At 38.3% G+C, this 19,189-nt stretch overlaps 1 protein-coding gene across 11 annotated transcripts in view; it reads left to right on the top strand.

Moving 5' to 3' along the window:
- Positions 1-19,189, top strand: part of CKAP5 (cytoskeleton associated protein 5) — a 53,022-nt gene that overhangs the window by 3,196 nt on the left and 30,637 nt on the right. For 4 of the 11 annotated variants that reach the window (XM_077784175.1, XM_021533361.3, XM_021533360.3 and 1 more), the window contains exons 2-13: positions 6,729-6,820; positions 7,346-7,539; positions 8,647-8,853; positions 11,266-11,437; positions 12,351-12,483; positions 12,770-12,873; positions 13,244-13,357; positions 13,555-13,659; positions 16,189-16,278; positions 16,381-16,545; positions 17,344-17,472; positions 18,227-18,409. In XM_077784175.1, coding sequence (XP_077640301.1) covers positions 6,764-6,820; positions 7,346-7,539; positions 8,647-8,853; positions 11,266-11,437; positions 12,351-12,483; positions 12,770-12,873; positions 13,244-13,357; positions 13,555-13,659; positions 16,189-16,278; positions 16,381-16,545; positions 17,344-17,472; positions 18,227-18,409 — 1,653 coding nt within the window. In that variant the 5' untranslated portion in view covers positions 6,729-6,763. Of the gene's footprint in view, positions 1-103; positions 247-268; positions 292-599; positions 670-1,297; positions 1,349-3,305; positions 3,325-4,087; positions 4,152-6,728; positions 6,821-7,345; positions 7,540-8,646; positions 8,854-11,265; positions 11,438-12,350; positions 12,484-12,769; positions 12,874-13,243; positions 13,358-13,554; positions 13,660-16,188; positions 16,279-16,380; positions 16,546-17,343; positions 17,473-18,226; positions 18,410-19,189 lie in introns of those variants that run through there. The other 7 variants (XM_021533352.3, XM_021533355.3, XM_021533356.3 and 4 more) reach the window with 7 other exon arrangements.

Below are 19,189 nucleotides of genomic sequence, written 5' to 3'. Positions count from 1 at the left end.
GATGGGCTGGAGAGATTGCTGATGCATCAGCTCCACCAGAGTGCTGTCATTACACATCTCGCAGCAGCATGAAATGCGGGGATGGTCTGGTGCCAGGCTCTTCATTCGTACCTCCTTTGGAAGGCACTGTTTCTCCTTCCCCACGGGTGGCCTTGTTCCTACTGTCAGCTTTCGGAACCGCTCCCTGCTTCAATTAGGGATTGCCGGATGATTGGTGGCCTGTGATAATGTCTGCTGCATGCTCGGGTATGACCGCAGCTCCCTCTGTTAGAGCAGTAATTGTTCTGACGGGTAAGGGCGTTCTGGGTATGACTCATGAGGACAGCAGGCCTGGCGGGCCAAGCTGCTCGCTGGTCGCCGGCCCGGCGGCCCTTCTTTGCCGAGAGCGGCACCGCGGCCCCGGCGGGGCCGGGCAGCGCCTGCTGCCGCTCGCCCGGCCCCGCGGCGGGAAGGGAGCGCGATGTGCCCGGGGCTGCTGCGGGGTCAGTGCGGCGGGGCCGGCGCTGCCCTGCCCTGCCCTGCCCGCCTTTGTCTGGCCCCGGCGCGGGCCGGCTCCCGCCCAGGTGCGGCCGCGGCGCCCCGAGCCCCGCCCGCGGCGGGGAGGGGCTCGTCCCGGCCCGCCCGCGGTTCCCGCCCGCTGCTGCCGGGAGCCGGCCCGGAGCTGTCGGGGTGAGTGTCCGGCCGGGCCGCGGGCGGTGCGCGGCGGGGCTGGCCCGGCCCGGCCCGGCCGTGGGGCGGGGGCGGCGGGCACAGACAATGCCGGGCGGGCGGGCGGCCTGCTCGCTGTGCCCGGCCGCGGCCTGCGGCCAAACCCCGCGGAGTGGGAAACGTCGCCGGGCTGCGGGGACGCCTGTGGGGCTGCGGGCAGAAGTGGGAGGGGGTGTTCTTCTGGAAGGTGCTGGGGATGGCGGGGGCGCCGCTAGTTGCAGCGGGAAGCCGTGCTGGAGGGAGCTTCCCTTAGAGAAGGAGGGAGCTCTCCATCAGCAGTTCAGGCCGTCCTTTTAAAGAAAATCACATGAGCCTTTTCATGCCTGAGCTTTGTAAAACCTCTTGAGGGGTGTGGGGCTTTGCAGCTTACAAGCACAGTCCCGCTGACATCTTTCACTCCCAACTGTCCACCCTTAGAATTATGTCAGTGCATGCCTGTGCACTAGCCCGTGTGTTGCCCTTTTCCCTTTTGCCCTTCTCGGCTCCCTAAGACTGGCTTCACTCCGGGCTTACACATGCAGTTACAAATTGCTTTTGGTCTTAGCTGTAACAGAAGGTCAGTTTATTTTGCATTGTCTCTTACTTTCAGATGAATGGAAAAGGACACCCCTGGTTGCTTTCAGAAGCCATGTATTAGAATGTATTTTTCCAGAGAAATTAAGTATTTATATATTTTACCAGTAGCTTGTCATTTGTGCTGTTAAAATTTCGCTGAGGTGACATAGGACATACAAGTTAAAGCATGCAAGAGAGAATTTAATGCTGTTTGTTATTGAATGCCATTTCATTGCTGCTGAAACAGTAGCTTCCCTTTAGCATGCATTTTTTATTTTTGTTATTCTGAGGTCTATTTTTTCATCAAGAGTTTGTGTATCTTGCAACTTCATCTACCAATTGAAAATGCCAGCTTTGAAAATTCTATACAATTTTTATTGCCTACTGTGTTATGATTGAGTCTTAACATTTTTTCAGAGATACTTTATTTGTGGCTAATGGGAAGGTTTGGCTGGCAAAAAAAAAAAAAACCCAAAAAAACGTGTTGGGCTAACCTTCTAAGAAAGTGAAACTTTGTCATTTCAGAGCCAAAGAGCAAATGTGACCCAAAACTGCCATTAAACAAATAAATAATTCTTTCTGCTAGGAAAACTGTGGCTGCACTAACAGAGATCTATCTGCCAAGAAGTATAGTTTTATCTGAAATGTGACATCCGACTATATACACTGCAAATTTGTGCCCTACTGTATAGGACCATTTCAAATGGATTTTTCCTTTTATAAAGTCCTGTCTTGATTTCTCTGAACTTATTAGTGAGTAATGCTTTTGAGAACCTTTCAAAATATTAAAATATTTTATTATGTTCTTGTGCAACAGTAATATTCAATAGGTGAAAGTGAGTACGGAGAAGTAGGCAATCAGTATCAATAAAAAGCTGGTTTTGTTTAGCATAAAATGGCTTCCTAGTTTTCCACTGTACATCTTCTGTAGAAAATGGTCTAGAAGCTGATGCTTCACAATAAAATATAGTGATAGGTGATGAATGTATGCTTCAAAAGAAATCACATTTTAGAATGTTAATGATGTAAAGTCTTTTCCTTAGCGGTGCCCCATACTATAAGCTGTGATGTTAATGCAATCAGCTCTCCAAATTGTAGCAGGAAAAGCATTTATTTAGAAGTTGAGTAAGAGCTGTTCAGAGTACTGCATGGTGAATCCAAACTTTGATTTCATACTTTCTCACAATCTTTTAATGTGTTGATACATTTGTTTCCCAAACTTACATATATTCATTTGGGAATTCTCGCTTTTATGTTTGAAATTCTTGTATTTGTGCTGCCTTGTAAATGCGTTCTACTCTTGCTCTACTTTACATGATCTCCCTTCAAAAGATCCTGTTCTTTCCTTGGTGGTCTTCATTTTCTCACTGTTCCATAATATAAAGCTGCCCTGCCAAGAACTGTCAGGAAAGATTTGTTATTCATCTCCACTTCTGATTTCTTGGGTGACTTGCTTTTGAAAATGTTGCATTGACCACTTTTATGACAAATGTATCTCACAAAACTTACTCTGGCAGTTCAGTTGCTCCAGATGTCTTGTTTTCTGGATTTTACTAAAATTAATGTTGTTCCTGAAAGGCTTAATTCTGTTTGTTCCAAGTTGTGGCAGCAGAAAAAAAAAATATGTAGGTCAAACACTTCATTGCTGCAAATTCACTAGTAATAACGGAATTTAGCTGTCTCCGTGTAATGAGGCCACTTGCTATTTGGTTTTGAGAAGTAATGACTTGAGGTTTACATGTCTTTGCAAAGAAGCTTTTAAGAAAAACCTTTTTGTCAGATGTGGGATATTCTATGATCACACAGAACCCAGTGACTTAATTGAAAAGAGAAACAATCGTCTTTTATTCTGGTGAATGCAAGATGTAGACAGTACAAAATCTTGGCATTAGGACAGACATGAGCAGTGATGAAGCTAGAAAGACTGGGTGTTGAAGAAGGAGCTTTCCCTCTCTGACCGTGGAATACTTTCTGAGAAATTCTGTTCTAAGGGGATTTTGTAAATTACTGGAGGGAGTATAATTTTGTCACTATTTTTAGATGGCAGATTCAGTGCAGAAGGTAACTTAACCCATTTTGTAATTGAAGTATTGATTGTAGATGTTAATGACTAAAAATAGTGGGGGAGCTCAGTTGAGCAGACTGAAAAAAAAGGTGAAATACTGTTTAATGGTCATTGAATTCCTTTCCCTATGTCTCTTATTATATTTGATTCCCCCCAAGTTAAGTACATTGTGTTGTGGGAAGGGAAATTCCAGATGCTGTAGTGTATCACTACTGTACAAGCAAGAGGTTGTACTTTGTGGCAGTGAACTGTTGTATATGTGTAAGGATAAAAATAATTGTAAATCAGTATGATAATGGGCAAGGCTTTTTAATAGAGTTGCTATTGACTTCAGGGTTTGAACTGAATTGAGGTTTGTAGTACTTGATTGAGGGCTACAGTAAGACTTCTTTCCTTGGCAGAACAGATCTCTGGAGAGAAATAAATGTTTCTTTTTATTGTTAAAGTAGGAAGTTCATGCTTTTGTCAGTTTTCAAAACAAAAACTTTGTAGATGTCTAGTACAGGTGCCAAAATTTTATCCTGGTGTTTCTGTTGCTGGTATGTGTATTCATGCTTTCTTCCCCCTTTTTTCCTTTTTTTTTTTTCTTTTTTTTTTTTTTTTTGTTCAGAATAAGTATTATACTTGTATTGGTTCTTTATATGTACTTCAGCAAAAAAAGTATAAAGAGACAATAGCTTGAATTGGTTCCAAGTTTCTGATTAAGAATCAGGGTTACCTAATTTTCTATAAAGTTCATTCTGCTTGTTCTTTGCATAGGAGTATGTGACTTCAGGAAGAGACCACTGCATCTATTTATGTTGCCTGCATCCACACTGAGGAAGTACGCCATTATTTCTATATTGGTGCATTCAAATGAAGATATTCCTAATGCCAGCTCAGTTTATACTGTCAGAGCTGTCTTTGCTGATGGCACTTGGCTGCAGAACTAATGTGAGGGATAGGGAATTTTACTGCTGGAAACGGTTCGCTGTAGGGCATGCCTGCATCCATTGCTAGGTGGGCTGTTTGGAAAGCTTTTCATGTTAATTCAGTCTCGTTTTTTGCTTTTGGAGAGAGGTCCTTGCCTTCATAGATAAGCCTTACCCCCCACTTCGGTATTTGCTATGAGCATTGTGCTTTTGGGTGCAGGATGGTGCTTTTTGTGTTGTTTCGGTATGTGTGCGTTTGATTTCTGGGTTTTTTTGTGGGTTTGGTGTGGTTTTTTTGGTTGGCTTTTTTAATAGGTAAAATACACTGAGTTTGAATCAGGAGTTTGTTGATTGCTGTTTTATTATCAACTCTCTCAGTAGGCTGAAGGAGGGATAAGAGAACAAATGAGAGGCTGGGGTAGAGAAAATTTTAGCAGGAGTTTAAGCAGATGAGAGCTGATCCATTGCAAAAGACTGATGGGGTTTGGATGCAGTAACTCACTTGCCCTTTTGACCTTGTATGATTGGGATTGGTATGGCCTTTGAGTTCTCATTGTAAATTTTAATTTGGAGTACCTTTTTTTGTCAGTTCCTGACATGGAGGAATACTGTGACTAGAGGATTTGTTTTGTTTTTTAGTAAGTTGAACATTAAACAGATAGTGAAACAGAATTAACAATTCAGTAGAATGGGTTTTAGGTAGCCTCACTTCTGCATACTTTGCTTCTTACAAAATAAGTAGATCCTTTTATTCTCAGCAGTTCACAGTTCTTTGGTCCTCCCCCAAAAAATTGTGCTTATTTAGAAGCACACTTAGTACTGCTGTGCTGATGTCAAGAAAAAATATCCATATTGTTGTTTTTTGATGAAAAGGGGAAGCTATAATAACGCTTGCATACATTTGTTCATGTATGTAGTCAGCTTGTGTTCTAACATTGATTCTTGTTTTACTGCCATTGGACAAATTAATAGTTTACGCAATTATAGTGAGAACAGTATTAACATCCATTTAAAATGTTGTAATTTAAATTTAAAATCCATTTAAATATTGTAAATATTTAAGGCTAACTTACTGTAGTTTGCTGTGGGGCTGTGTGTATCGGTGACAGGGGTTTTGGAGTTCTTCGTGTTTCTTATGGTTTTTCTTTTTTAATTATGAGGAGGTTGGGAAGGAATTAAAAAGATTGTTTTTACTGCATGCTGTAGCTAGCCTAATTTTGCTATCAGGTTAGCTTTATATGTTAGTGTTGTGTGGCTGACGGAAGGTTTTGAAGTACTTGCTTATATTAATTTATGTGACTGAAAATGTACCACTAATTCAAGGGATTAATTTTCCACAGACAACCTTTGAGTGAATTAGGTGAAATACTCAGTAGGCCAGAAGCTCAATTTCTCTTCGGAGCATTCTGCTAGTGTGTACTTACATGTCTGTAGTGATCAATTGTTGTGTATGTCTGGGTTATAGAGTTTTTGGCTTGGTCTGTGAATTCAGACTGGTGTGTTGAAATGTGTTACTCCCTCTCTGGTTTGATTTTGTGCTTATAAATAACACTGGGAGCCTTTTCTACTGCTACTGCTATTTTAATTTTGCTGACCTCTCTGCATCAGACTGGATCTCTCATTATTTTCTGAGCAGTCAAATTAGTTGTACAATAAGTCTGAGATGGGCATTGAGCCTAAGATCTCGTCTGTCATACCCTTATAGTCAGTGTTCTTATTTTAATCTAAAGGAAAGGGAGAAGGGGGAAACCACTAAAACTTGAATGACTAAGGATTTAAACCCTGTAGGTAGCAAGAAATTGATCTCTTGTTGACAGTTGCTGACTCTGGCTACATTAAAATTAGGGCAAAAATGGGTTTTGTTCTTCTTGGTAACTCTTCATTTCAGTTGTGCTGTTTGTAAAGTTGTTAAAATTACTGTCCTTACACTTGCATCTGATTATTTTTTGACTCTGATTCATGGCACCTGTTGCTAAAAGCATGTGTCAGTAAGTGCCAGTTTTTAGTGTTGATGGCAGCTCATTTTGGTTTAGTGCCTTAGCTGTAGTACATTCTTCCTCAAGCTTAGGTGAGGTTATATTCCACATACCTTTTCAGCTTACTAAAAGTTTCACCTATTGAGACTTGTGTGAGAAATACTAAAAATTGCACTGCTCTCTAATCTTTAATGGCTTCTGGTAATTTTCTAGAGCTAAAAAAATAGTGGTCTGGTCTTCAAAGTGTGCATTTAAATATAATTACAACCTCAGATTGCATATTAGCAATGAGATTTACTATAGAACTGTGGAGTTGTTTTGGGGTTTTTTTGTGGTTTTTTGGTGTTGGTTTTTTGTTTGTTTTTTTGGGGGGGGGTTTTGTGTGTTTTGTTGTGGTTTTGTTTTGTGGTGGTTTTTTTGTTCGGTTTTATGGTGGTTTTTTTTTTTTAGGTATAAGTATGTATATACCCTATATGTATTTTTCTGTTTTCTAACTTGTCCTTATCTGCACAGAAATTACTGTAGTTATTGAGAGAGCCTGATTTACAATGGGGGACGACAGTGAGTGGATGAAATTGCCCATTGATCAGAAATGTGAACATAAGGTAGGCAATCATCTATTTGGCTTGCTGTGTATCTCTGCTCATTAAGTTTTTGTAGTGTTTCTGTATCTAAATACTCTGTAATTGGGTGATCTTGACAGCTGCACGGTGTGAGTATTAACATATCTGAAACTGCATCAGCTCTATCCAACCTAGAGGCTGAATAACCTCTATTAAGCATATTTTAGTAGCATTATATGGCGTAAGCTTGTGTGCTGACACATAAGTACACTCATTCACATGGAGAAATTACTCATCTGTAGCTGAAACTATTGCTGGGCTCCCACCTCCTCATTGGTGGTTGCTAGAATTTAAGAAGGGCAGGGGGGAAGACTGGCATCTCTCTATCCTTGGTGGGGGAGAAACAATTATTTTGTCCTGTTGCATGTTAATCATATAGCTATTGAAGAGAAATCTGCAGGTGCCAGCTTTCTGAACATACTTTCAAATATGATTGAAGAGCTTTCTGAGATTGGTGAGTTAAGGTTGTAAAAGCACAACATTAAAATGTCCAATTTCTGGTTCCAGCTATGGAAAGCCCGATTAAACGGTTATGAAGAAGCCCTTAAGCTCTTCCAGAAGATAGATGATGAAAAGAATCCTGAATGGTCCAAGTATCTTGGACTGATAAAGAAATTTGTGACCGACTCCAATGCAGTGGCTCAGCTGAAAGGACTGGAAGCAGCACTTGCTTATGTTGAAAATGCTCATGTAGCTGGGAAGTAAGTAGCCTTTTCTTGGTGCTCTTAGGCTGTAAGGACAGTTTAATGTGCCTCCCTGAGAAAAGCTGCATCTGCATGTAAATAGTGCAGTGGCCACTAGCAATTCTGATCTCTACTGTTAAAAACAGAACTTGCTTTCTAATCTAAAGAACTTGCCAAATGGCAGGCTTTCCTTCTGGATGGCCTCCATGTGCATATTAGCTTATCACAATGTACTTGCAGTGTTCTAAAAAACTATTGAAGGCACTAGTAAAAATTTCTGAAATGGAGAAAAAAGTGAATCACTAATGTGGTGTAAGTGCTGTGAACTGAAATTTCTGTTCTTGTTTGATGGAAACAGTCTTATCTGTACAGGAGGGAGCCTTTTTTTCAGCAGGATATTTCTGTAATTCATCCATGAAATAAAATATACTTATGTTGATGTGACATTGCATTCAGCATAACCAATATTAATCTTCATGCCTGCCAATTTCTTCACTGGACATGCTTTAGTACGTCTGTGTTGTCTAGGCCATGAAGTAGACCATACTTCTGAGGGTGAAATAAAAGCACATAACAGGCCAGGTTAGTGCTTTGGTCCACTGACTTTGTGACCCGATTAAATTAATAAAGGTCTTACTTAAAAACAAATAAAACAAACCCAAAGCTTTGTTTGAAAAATCTAACAACTTTGCACACTCCTTGATATAAAAATGGTGTCAATTATTTAGTTTATGTGAAGCTTGGAAGTATATGTGAAATACTGTGCTGGGGTTATGTACAGATACACTTAATATTTCAACATAATACCAGGACACAGCATTTATTTGTGAAACTCAACTAGAGAGTGTTAATACAGTCTTGAGAATGTCTACTATTCACTAGTATAGTCTAGTATTAAAATCATAATATAACGGTGATCTGTGTTCTTTTATAAAACTAGATGACGAAGCCATCCCTTAACCTTGAAAAAAATAACCTTTTTTATCTTAGGATGTAGTCCCTTCTATATGAAGACTTGTTGGGCCTTTATTTGGATTTGCTGCTGTGTGTGGTTTTTTTCTGTGGATGATGTAGAACACTTAATTCACATAAATGTTCTAAAAGTAATACTCTCTCATCTTTCAGGACAACAGGAGAAGTAGCATCAGGAGTTGTAAATAAAGTGTTCAATCAGCCAAAGGCCAGAGCAAAAGAGCTGGGTGAAGATATATGTCTAATGTATATAGAAATTGAGAAAGGAGAGGCAATACAAGAAGAATTATTAAAGGGTCTGGACAACAAAAACCCCAAAATCATAGTAGCATGTATAGAGACACTGAGGAAAGCACTAAGGTAAGCTTTTAGTTCATGGTATTTTTTGTGGCTTTCTTTTTTGCTTTTTCCTCACCCCAGCAATATGTGGAGTCTAATTTTGTTGCTGTCTTTAGCAGGCCCTTGTTATTGTTGAGTAGAATGCATCTTTCCTGAATTGGTGTTTTTTACAGCAACAGTTGTCAGCATCATGGGATTTGTTAGATGTGAGGGCTGTCTATGTTGTACTAGCTTCATCTGATTCTCTTTCATTCATGGTAGCTGTTTACCAAACTTCCATTTTCCCAGCCTCTGAGAGAAGGGCAAGATTAGTGTGTCTTGTTCCAGACTGTGAAGCTTCTCTTCTGAATATCTCTAATAAAGTCATTGATGTGAAAGCTAAAACACAGTTTAGTTTTTTGTTTTGGTTTTTTTTAACCACTGTTTTCTTCACTGATGTGAGCATGTTTAATTGAGTACACAGTGTGTGTTTTTAGAAGAAAGGAAAAAAAAAGCCAAGCTCATTGCACAATAAGCTTCTCTTGTCCATATAAGAATTCCTTTATTGAAAAGGAGAGCTGCTAGTAGTACTCCCTAAAAATGAAATCTTCAGTATTAGATTATTTTTTGGTTCCACATCAAGTTTGTTTGCTGCCATTGAGTGAAAAATACTGGGGCTTTATGAAATTGTTATACTTGGTGCATATATAATATACTGATCATTAGGGTTTTTTTAAAGGAAACAAAATTTTGAAATTAATGGACAGAACACTTCTTTCTGAGTAAAGTAGCTCATATGAAAACTGTATAATGTATGTGGAGAGTGCCTTATGTTACATATCTTTTAGAGAACTTGCCAAGGTGTACGGAGGGATGATCCTTGTTAAACTGATTGTTTCAGGCTTCAGTAATATCAAAATAAAGCTTTGGGCTTAACACATTACCTATGCTTCTGCTAAGCAAAACTACTGTCCTATATTTAAGAATATATTTTAGTTATTTTAAATTGCTTATCTAGTTACATGTCCTTTTAACAGTGCAGTGTAAATAGAAACCTGCATAACCTTCCTCAGTATCTTTCAACTAACTACTTCTGTAAAACGTGCCACATGTTTTTTTTCTTACATGCAGTATTTTGTTATCTTTGTGATGTTAGGATCAATTGCTCGCATGCAGCCCTGTTGGCTTAAACTCCATCTTCTGCTTCTGAGCTGTGTTGCTACTTAAATTTTTCTTATGCTTTGGTAGGCTTTCTGCATTGATAATAAAATTTGTCTTTGTTGTACCTAGGTGGGTAGCTTGAATGCATAACTAGTTTAATTTCTGGTATTTTTTATCTTCTGCTAAGGTTCTATTCTTTCTTGTTATATATGTTAGATTATATGAATTAGAAACAAATAAGTTTGCATAGGTATTTCTCCAAATACGCTCTCTTTTTAAGTCATGATAGGAGAATTGAATTACTGGGCAACTCATTTGTTCACATTTAAATAGTGTTACTTCCAAGACCTGTTTTGAAGGTTTTTATACTTAGTATTTTTTTTAATTGATGTGGAAGTAAAATGATGTGCACTAGAATTTCTAGAAAGCAAGACATGTAGATTTCAGTTCTTGAGTAGCCTTTTTTGCTAGCTTTTTTATATGGGACTTGTATTAGAAGGAAACATAAGAAAAAGTGTGATTGGTAGAAAGGTTAATTCAGAATTAAGAAATGTTTATTAATCAAAAAAAAATTACTGCTTTTGAGGTGATTTATATATGATGCCTTAGTAACTACAGCAGTTAACTTTACTATGAGTTTGAAAAGAAAGTTCTGTTCTCATTCATCAGTGATTGAAATAGGCAGTTTTGTGTATTAAGTGCAATAGCATGTAGAATCTTCTGTCAAGGAAGGGTGGTTGGCTGGGGAAACTTGTTTTATGTGTTCCTTCAGTGGCACATATTTTAGCACATATGTTTTCTGTGAAGATGACCTAAGCTTATTATAATTATCTGGTCCAACAAGTGGAAAAGTGACTAATGCTTTTACTGCAGTTTGTTTCCAAGGATAGACAAAGGAGATTCTATTGTGATTTAAAAAAAACAAAAAAAACTAGGTCATATAAATTATATAAATTTTGGTCTAAGGACAACTTCTTTCTTTCTTCTCTTTTGTCTTTTTTCCCTGCTGGCAAGGGAGATGATTTAAACACTGGATTGGATGAAGTGCTTTGAAGTAATTTGAAAGGCCTGATTTTGTAATTCCAGGCTGGGTGTGGAGATTAAGTTGATAGGGCTTATATTCTTTAAATTTTACGATAGCATTTCAAAATAATATCTAGTGTAATGGTTTGAGTAAATGACAAAATTGCTAAATGTGCACTGGAAGACTTTCATAGACTGTTGTTTATAAAATGAGTTATTTGTGGATCGCTCCCTGTTCATGGGCACTGATGCTGTGTGTTTCACTGTCAGTGAATTTGGTTCAAAGATAATCTCACTGAAGCCAATCATCAAAGTATTGCCAAAACTTTTTGAATCTCGAGAAAAGGCTGTTCGAGACGAAGCCAAGCTCCTTGCTGTGGAAATCTACCGTTGGATAAGGGATGCCTTGAGACCTCCATTGCAGAACATAAATTCTGTTCAGGTAGGCAGGAAGTGTTTCTATATCTAGACATTTGATGCTCTGATTCTGTGATGTCGGGCATTCTTAAAGCCAAAATTGGAATGTATTTTTTTAGCTCCATTTAACTTACCCAAAACATTGGTCACTCCTAGTTGTTTGGAAGGAAATCATGACAATGTTTGGTTGCTCTGAACATACGTGAAGTGGGAGGAAGCTTCATATTGGAACTGAGGATGGCAGTTGAGCAACAGAATGTAACAGAATGGTTGCCCTTATAAAAGACCCTTGCACTGAAAGTCTTCAGATCAATAATTTTCATTCTTAGTTTTGTTTTTTCCTGAAGTTTTTTCCTCTGTGAATCCCTTCATACTTAATCTGATGATGCTTGGGATATGACTGTTTCCCTTCAGGAGGTGGCATTGCATTATGATAGATTGAATATATCATAATTTTAAAACTTTATAAATTGTGCATCCTTTCCTCTTACCCACTTGAGTTAATTATGTTCAGGTGGAAAGCAGTAGCTTGCTTTAAAAGGGCATGGTTAAAAAAACCAAACTGTTTCATCAAATGTAGCTCAGCATGTTTGTCTCATCTTAGTTTTAGTGTGTAATAATAGCATGGCTGTAAAGGAGAGCTTCCTTCATGCTCAGCCATTTTTATTTCAAAGTGTCTACAGAGAGGTCACACCATTCTGACTGTTCTACTGCTTGTTCTTATGTAAATGCTTTGCAATAATATTCTCTTCTGTGGATATACTTAGTCAAAGACTTCTGAACAGTGAATGTGAAGTCACTCCTTTACTGGCAAAAAAAAATATAGTAGTGAAAGGTAGTGCTGTCTTGACTTTGAAATGGGAAAACTGTAATGGCTTGCTTGTCTTGGAGTATGTCCATAATGTCTCTGATACGATGATTCTTTTCCCTTTTGGCAGCTAAAAGAGCTGGAAGAAGAATGGATAAAAGTATCATCAGCTGCTCCTAAGCAGACCAGGTTCCTGCGTTCCCAACAGGAGCTGAAAGCAAAATTTGAGCAGCAGCAGGCACTTGGAGGAGATGCAGATGGAGGTAAACTATTTCATCTCTGAACTCTGTTGGCGAGTGTATTGTACATAGTTGGTGAAGGAATGCATTAAATTGTAAGTGAGCTTTTATTAAGCTGGTGCCAAATGTGGAGTGCACTATGCAAGAAGAAAATGTGTCTGTGGCAGAAACTTTATATGAAAGAGTATCTGTCTTTTGAAATAGCAAATTCACAGCTGCTGATAGCACTTTCTAAGCAATGAGCCATAGGTGAAGCTCTAGTCAAAATTTTCTGTCACTCTGCTGATACATTTCTTTCTTCTGGTTGCAGGAGACGATGATGAGGAAGAGGTGGTACCACAAGTAGATGCATATGAGTTGCTTGAAGCTGTAGAAATTCTCTCCAAGCTTCCCAAAGACTTCTATGAGAAAATAGTAAGCGTAAACTTAAATACTACTGTTGATTCTTTGTATAGCTGATGGGTCTTAAGACTTACGGGCAGTTCTGCAATGTGTGCTTTAGTGCTGCATGAATAATAACAAACTAGTGTTAATAACATACAGACGATCATAAATAAGTTTTAAAGTTGGATTTAGCAGCAAGAAAGCTGTAATTTTAAGGGGCTAGGTTATGTCATGGGAAAGGATTGTGTTTCATATTTCATTGCAGTTACTGGTACTGAACTGTAGGGAGACCTTGGTTTTCTCAGGATGGAATAAAGGGTTTTAATCTAAGGTTTGTGGAAAGTATGCTTCTCTAGAACTGTTCCTATTTATAGGTTAATGTAAATTATTTGTTCTGCAGGAAGCAAAAAAGTGGCAAGAAAGGAAAGAGGCTCTAGAGGCTGTTGAACTACTAGTGAAAAATCCCAAGCTGGAATCAGGAGACTATGCAGACTTGGTGAAAGCTCTCAAAAAGGTAGTAAATAAAACTCAGAATGCACATATAATTTTTTTTATTAAATTTATTTGTATGATAGTTTAAAAGTTACAGTTTATGTAATACACATGAGTAGACAATTACTAGCTGGAACAGTTGTGGAAATAACCCAGTCTGTGGTCCATTGATTATTGTAAAAAATAATTCAATTTCTCTGAAACTGATTTTCTCTTCAGGTTGTTGGAAAGGATACAAATGTTATGTTAGTTGCTTTGGCTGCCAAATGCCTTGCTGGACTAGCTACAGGCCTCCGAAAGAAATTTGGACAGTATGCAGGGCATGTAAGTAAGAGTATGTACTTTTTTCCTGATTTTATTCATGCTGGACACCTTTTCTTCGCTTTCCCTTTTCCCTGTCTAGCCTTAGTATTTATCAAAGGTATTCCTTGTACCGTTATGAATGCTTACCAATCCCTTAAAAGAGTAAGCATTGAAATACTTGCCTAGATCTTTGTAGCTTAAGTTTGAAAGGACCTTAATTCATATTCAGCAACATGAAACTTCCTGTTGCAATATAAGTCTTCCATACTAAGAAAATTGAATTGTTCTGCTATTAAATGGACTTTATTTACATTACCTTGTTCTAGAGATACCCCTACAGGAATGCATTTGTAAGCCACAGTGGAAAAAACAGCTTCTAAATCAGAGTTCTACTTAGCACTTCCATGGCGTATGTTTTATGTTGGTTGGGTTTTTTGAATGTTGGGGGATGGTAGGTGGTGGGTGTTCTGTTTCCTTGTTGCCTGGGTTATGTGAGGGTTTTTGTCTGCTCTAAATAGCAAAAACTTCTGAGATTTTTGGTACCAAAATGTTCTGGTGCTCCAGTTAAGTGCTGTTTGTACTCTCCTATGGTGCTCTTCTCTTACCAGTAGCTAATATTAGGGAATATGAGGAAGCTTAACCAGTATGTGGAAGCAAAGAGAGCTTTTAATAAGTTGTAGTTGTCACTTGTTTCTCAAGCCTGTGTCACTGTGTTCTTTAAGCTGCTCAGTTGAATTTTTAGTGTGATGTGCAAGAGTAATGGGGTTAGAGAACTGATGTGCCTGGCTGCTGGTAGTATTGTCTCTGAATTGGGAAGTTGCTGAATCTCACTGCTTCAGACAGTCAGGTCTCTTGAACTCTGAACGGTTTGGACAGTCACTTTCATTCTGAAAGCTGTAGTTATAAAAATCATTCTGGCATCTGTTTTATAGTTGATTTCTGAAGTTTAACCATTATAGCTACAGAGTTAGTGTTGGAAAAGCAAAGCTTCTAAAACAAGGGTGTAGCTCTGTGGTTATCAAGCAAATGGCATTGAGAATATGACTTTTTCAATAGTGTAATGGCAGCTCTGAATTGCATAATCTCAGTATTCATTTTAGCAGTTCATTTGATTTGTTTATTGGATTTATTTACTTGTGAGGAAGATGTAGACTTCTCCTGACAGTGAGCATTGAAGTGTTATAAAACAGAATTGTTGCTAGAATTGTATGATTATAAGCTCTGTTACTTAAACATGACTGCAGTGCTAGTCTGCAGTCTGTGTTCCTGCAAGAGTAGTGAAATCATGCATATAATCATACTCCTCACTATAATTGGGTACATGTGTGCCAGCTTCACCTCTGACTGCATTTGTACCCCTGGTACATTCTTCTTCTTTGCATTTTGCATGGGCTGTGAGTTCTAACTGCCATGGTAAAAATGCTCATTTTGCCTGTCAGTATTTTCTAAAACAGAGGGTTAATGATTTTAAATATCTTCTCTTTATGACTTTATTCTCTGATATGTAGGGGTATCTAGCACCTGCAGTTGCATGTATGATGGTCTTTGTGGTGCCATCTGTATTATCTGGAGGTTTTCTGAGTGTTGAAGTCTGTGAACTGGTAATTTGGAGGTTGCAGCCCAAGATACCACCTGAGCCTAGGTCACAGTACGTCACAAGGGGCTGGGATCCCATAGTCAGCTTCTGAGTAGAAAGTAAATCTATATTTTGTTATGCAAGAGCATATAACTTTCTGTAAAGCATCTGGCTGCTTCCAAACAATGAACTGTTGTTTATGAAAATCTTGAGAATAGACTGCTTTCCACAGTTAAGATCTGCATGTTTCTGGCTCAGTGGCAGAAGTCCTTACTCTTACAGAGTTCATAGTAAAATGGACCTATTCATGTTACTGGCACATCTGCACTCTAGTTATTTTTACTTTTTTTCCCCCTTGAATATTTTACTTATTTGTTTTTTTAGCAGTGACTGTCTGAGCACCTAGGTAGAAATTGCTGTCAAATTCCAGTATAGCGTAGTTTACTGTCAGATACGATTTTTCAAGGTGGTAGATCTGAAAAATATTGCTGCAGAGAGGATTCCAGTTACTTCAGAATCACGATCTTGTCAGCTGTGGATTAGATGAGAGCTTTTTAATGAGCTATGCTTAGTGCTGTCAGAAAGCTGGGAAAGAGGGGACAGGTTAAATGCCGCCTTGGATTCTTCAAATACAACAACATAGCACTCTTTATGTTGTGTAATTGTTAATTTCCATTCTATTACTCTGTATTCCTCCAGCATAATTACATAATCTGTAATTATGTGAACTTGTAGGTCTACCTTTTGTTATGAAATTGTTTAAAAATCTATATTTGCTAATAGAATTATGGGAATGAGTTTAGTATTGGAGAACAGCAAGAATAAACTAGTTCAGACTGCTGTGTACTTCTGGAGGAGTATAGCAGAGATGTTTGATTTACTGGCTTCTCTGCAAAGTACCATGGGGTAGACTATCAGGATTCCCAGTTATATTAGTGAAGAGGGATTTGACATTTTTTCTCCCTTTTCTATAGGTTGTTCCAACAATCCTGGAGAAATTCAAAGAGAAGAAGCCCCAGGTAGTGCAGGCACTGCAGGAGGCCATTGATGCAATCTTTCTTACAGTAAGTAAGAGTGAAAATTTTCCCATTGTCTGAGAATTGGTCTTGAACTTTGATTTGCTTTTCTCTTTACTGAAATAATGACTTTTTTATTCAACACTGTAGACCACATTGCAGAACATAAGTGAAGATATTTTGGCAGTCATGGACAACAAAAACCCAACAATTAAGCAACAAACATCCCTTTTCATTGCAAGAAGCTTCCGACACTGCACACCTTCTACTCTGCCAAAAAGCCTGTTAAAACCTTTCTGTGCTGCACTTCTTAAGGTAAAGAAGTTGATACTTCTCTAGCATTGGCTTGAGTACTGTTGGTGTGAAACCTTGGATTGTTTGGGGAGAAAGACCTGAATGAAGGTAGTGTAGAGACCAAAGAGTTCTTGTGTGCTGTGTAGCCCTCAGAGTTGGTTTTGGCTGATATCAAACTTGAAGGTGACTGTCAGTCAGGGGAAAAATTTGGTTTCTTTTATCTTAGCTTTTTTGAAGCTGTAGGCTCACTAAGTTTGCAATAGATTAAGACAGTGACTTACAGCTATTATCCCAGACACTGCCACTTGCATCTTGCACACATCTCTAAGTTTTTGTTGGAATGCTATTGTTAGCTATGAATAAAATAACAATCATTAGTGTTTCATACATGGCAGTGACACTAGAGCATTTTTCAGTGTAAATGATGATATATTCTTCTTTTGTTATTGCAAACAGCCCTTTCCCTGGTATAGGCAATATCCCTGGCTTAAAAAACTGAGATTACAACAAGATTACAGAACTTTAAACTCTTTATGAACTTTCATGGTGTTTAAAGCATGAATGTTTAACCTCTTCTTGTCAAAAAAAAAACAACACAAAAAAAAAAATAAAGGTGATAAAATGGCTGTATCTGAGAAAAAGTAGACTTGGTCAGTACATAAGAAAACCGAAGTGTAAACCAGCCTTTTTCTTTCTGTAGTAGAATATCAAGGATTACTCTGTAGTAGATTTAGATTCTAAATAAGGGGAGGGGATTTGTATAGAAGATGTTCAGATATGAGCCACAAGTCACATAACATAAATTGTCTTTCTCTGCAGCATATCAATGATTCTGCTCCTGAAGTAAGAGATGCTGGATTTGAAGCATTAGGCACTGCCTTGAAAGTCGCTGGAGAGAAAGCTGTGAATCCATTTCTAGCAGATGTGGACAAACTAAAGCTTGATCGGGTGAGTATTGTTATAAATGTTGTTAAAAAGGCTCCATTTATCCATTTAAAATGCATCTTAGGCTGGAGAAGGTGAAAGATGATGCTTTAGTCTAGTTAATTTCAGAACAGATTTTTGAAGATGTATTTATTACTTGAATGTTACTGATGTTGCAGGGAATCTGAAAATCTCTTCATTCTTACATGAAGTATCTTGACTATATTATCTGTGAGGTGGGTTGTGAGATTTAGTTGTGGATTTGGTTGGTGGTATATGGAGTTTTGTTTGTTTTTTAACATTTTGTTGTCTGAAACAAGCTTTTAGGTCACAGCCATATGGTTTAATTTTTTATTACTAGATAGAATTTGGTATTAAAGACTTGCTTCCCAACAACGAATTTGTTATACTTTTGCATAAGCTGGCAGGTATGTTGACTGAATGAAGATTTTATAATTTGAGGTGCTTGGACTTAGTCTTAGAGCATCTATGAGTATCAGTAGGGTGTCAGTGTTTTCTTAGTATATAAATGTACTTCATTTTGAGCTAGGAGAATTATTTTGGCAATATGGTGATGGTTGATGCCACTGACTGGTTAACCTTACCAGGAGCACCAGATAACAAAATCTTGGAAAGTAAACTACTTAAAATCTTCACACTTTTCCCACAGCAGTCAAGTTTGAGCCACTGCTGGTAAAAAGAGACACTGTGCATCAATTTTGGTAGCTAAATGGCTTCTTTCTACCCCCACCTCTTTTTTTTCCCCACTGCTTGACAGATTAAAGAGTGTGCTGAAAAGGTAGAATTGGTTTATGGTAAAAAAGCAGGAGGAGCAGCTGAGAAAAAAGAAGGCAAGCCTATTACTGGAAAGACCACTGCTCTTCCAGGGCCTGCAGGAGATAAAGAAACAAAAGATGCAGCAACCAAACCAGGACCGGTGAAAAAAGCATCAGCAGTGAAGGTGAGAGGGTTTTCTGACAATCAATTGTCTGTGATTGCATCAAATAGATACTTACTGCAGATCAAAGCTGGTCTGTTGAACATTTGCCTCCATTGAATTATCACTGTCCTTTTGCAGGAGTAGGTGAGCCTAACAGCAAAAGGAATCTGTTACTTTCTGGGAATGTAATGAAATCCCAGTTTTTAATGACACAAACTGACTTGCCACTTATGTCTTAATACCAGATTTTGATTTTGAAATAGTGATAAAAGACTGGAGGCATTCAGAGGAGCTTCAAGTGTTGCAACATTGATGTGCTCTGTGATATAGTAATACCTGGCTGAAGTCAACATTTCTTGTAACCAGCAAGGCTACTAATTAAGTATTGGGTATTTTTTCAGCATAGTTTTCAGTTTGTTCCTTTGTACCTTCTGAAGTAATTTGAACTATTAGCCTGTATTTCTTTAATATTATTCTTTGGATTTTAAAAATTGACTGCAGTACATGGTCTTTGTAATATGCTACTTAGTTCTTCAGGTGGGATACCTGAAAGTGAATAGAAGAATAGATAATATTTTTGAAATATATTGGTACTCAGATAACCTGAGAAAGAGAAATCAGCCACAAGTTTAGTATCTAACCAGTGTCCATAGGAAAACATACAGATTAAGTCATTATTCCCTGAATTTTTACAAATGTATTAGTCTTTCCTTTTTCATCTTCCACTGTCCTGTTATGTTTTGTAGAACCTGTAGTCTAAAAGCAGTATATTAATTAAATAAACTCTAGCTTATCTCTGCC

The sequence above is a fragment of the Lonchura striata genome, chromosome 6 (assembly GCF_046129695.1).
Source record: "Lonchura striata isolate bLonStr1 chromosome 6, bLonStr1.mat, whole genome shotgun sequence".
In the NCBI taxonomy this organism is placed as follows: domain Eukaryota; kingdom Metazoa; phylum Chordata; class Aves; order Passeriformes; family Estrildidae; genus Lonchura; species Lonchura striata.
This window is presented reverse-complemented; position numbering and strand designations above follow the sequence as displayed.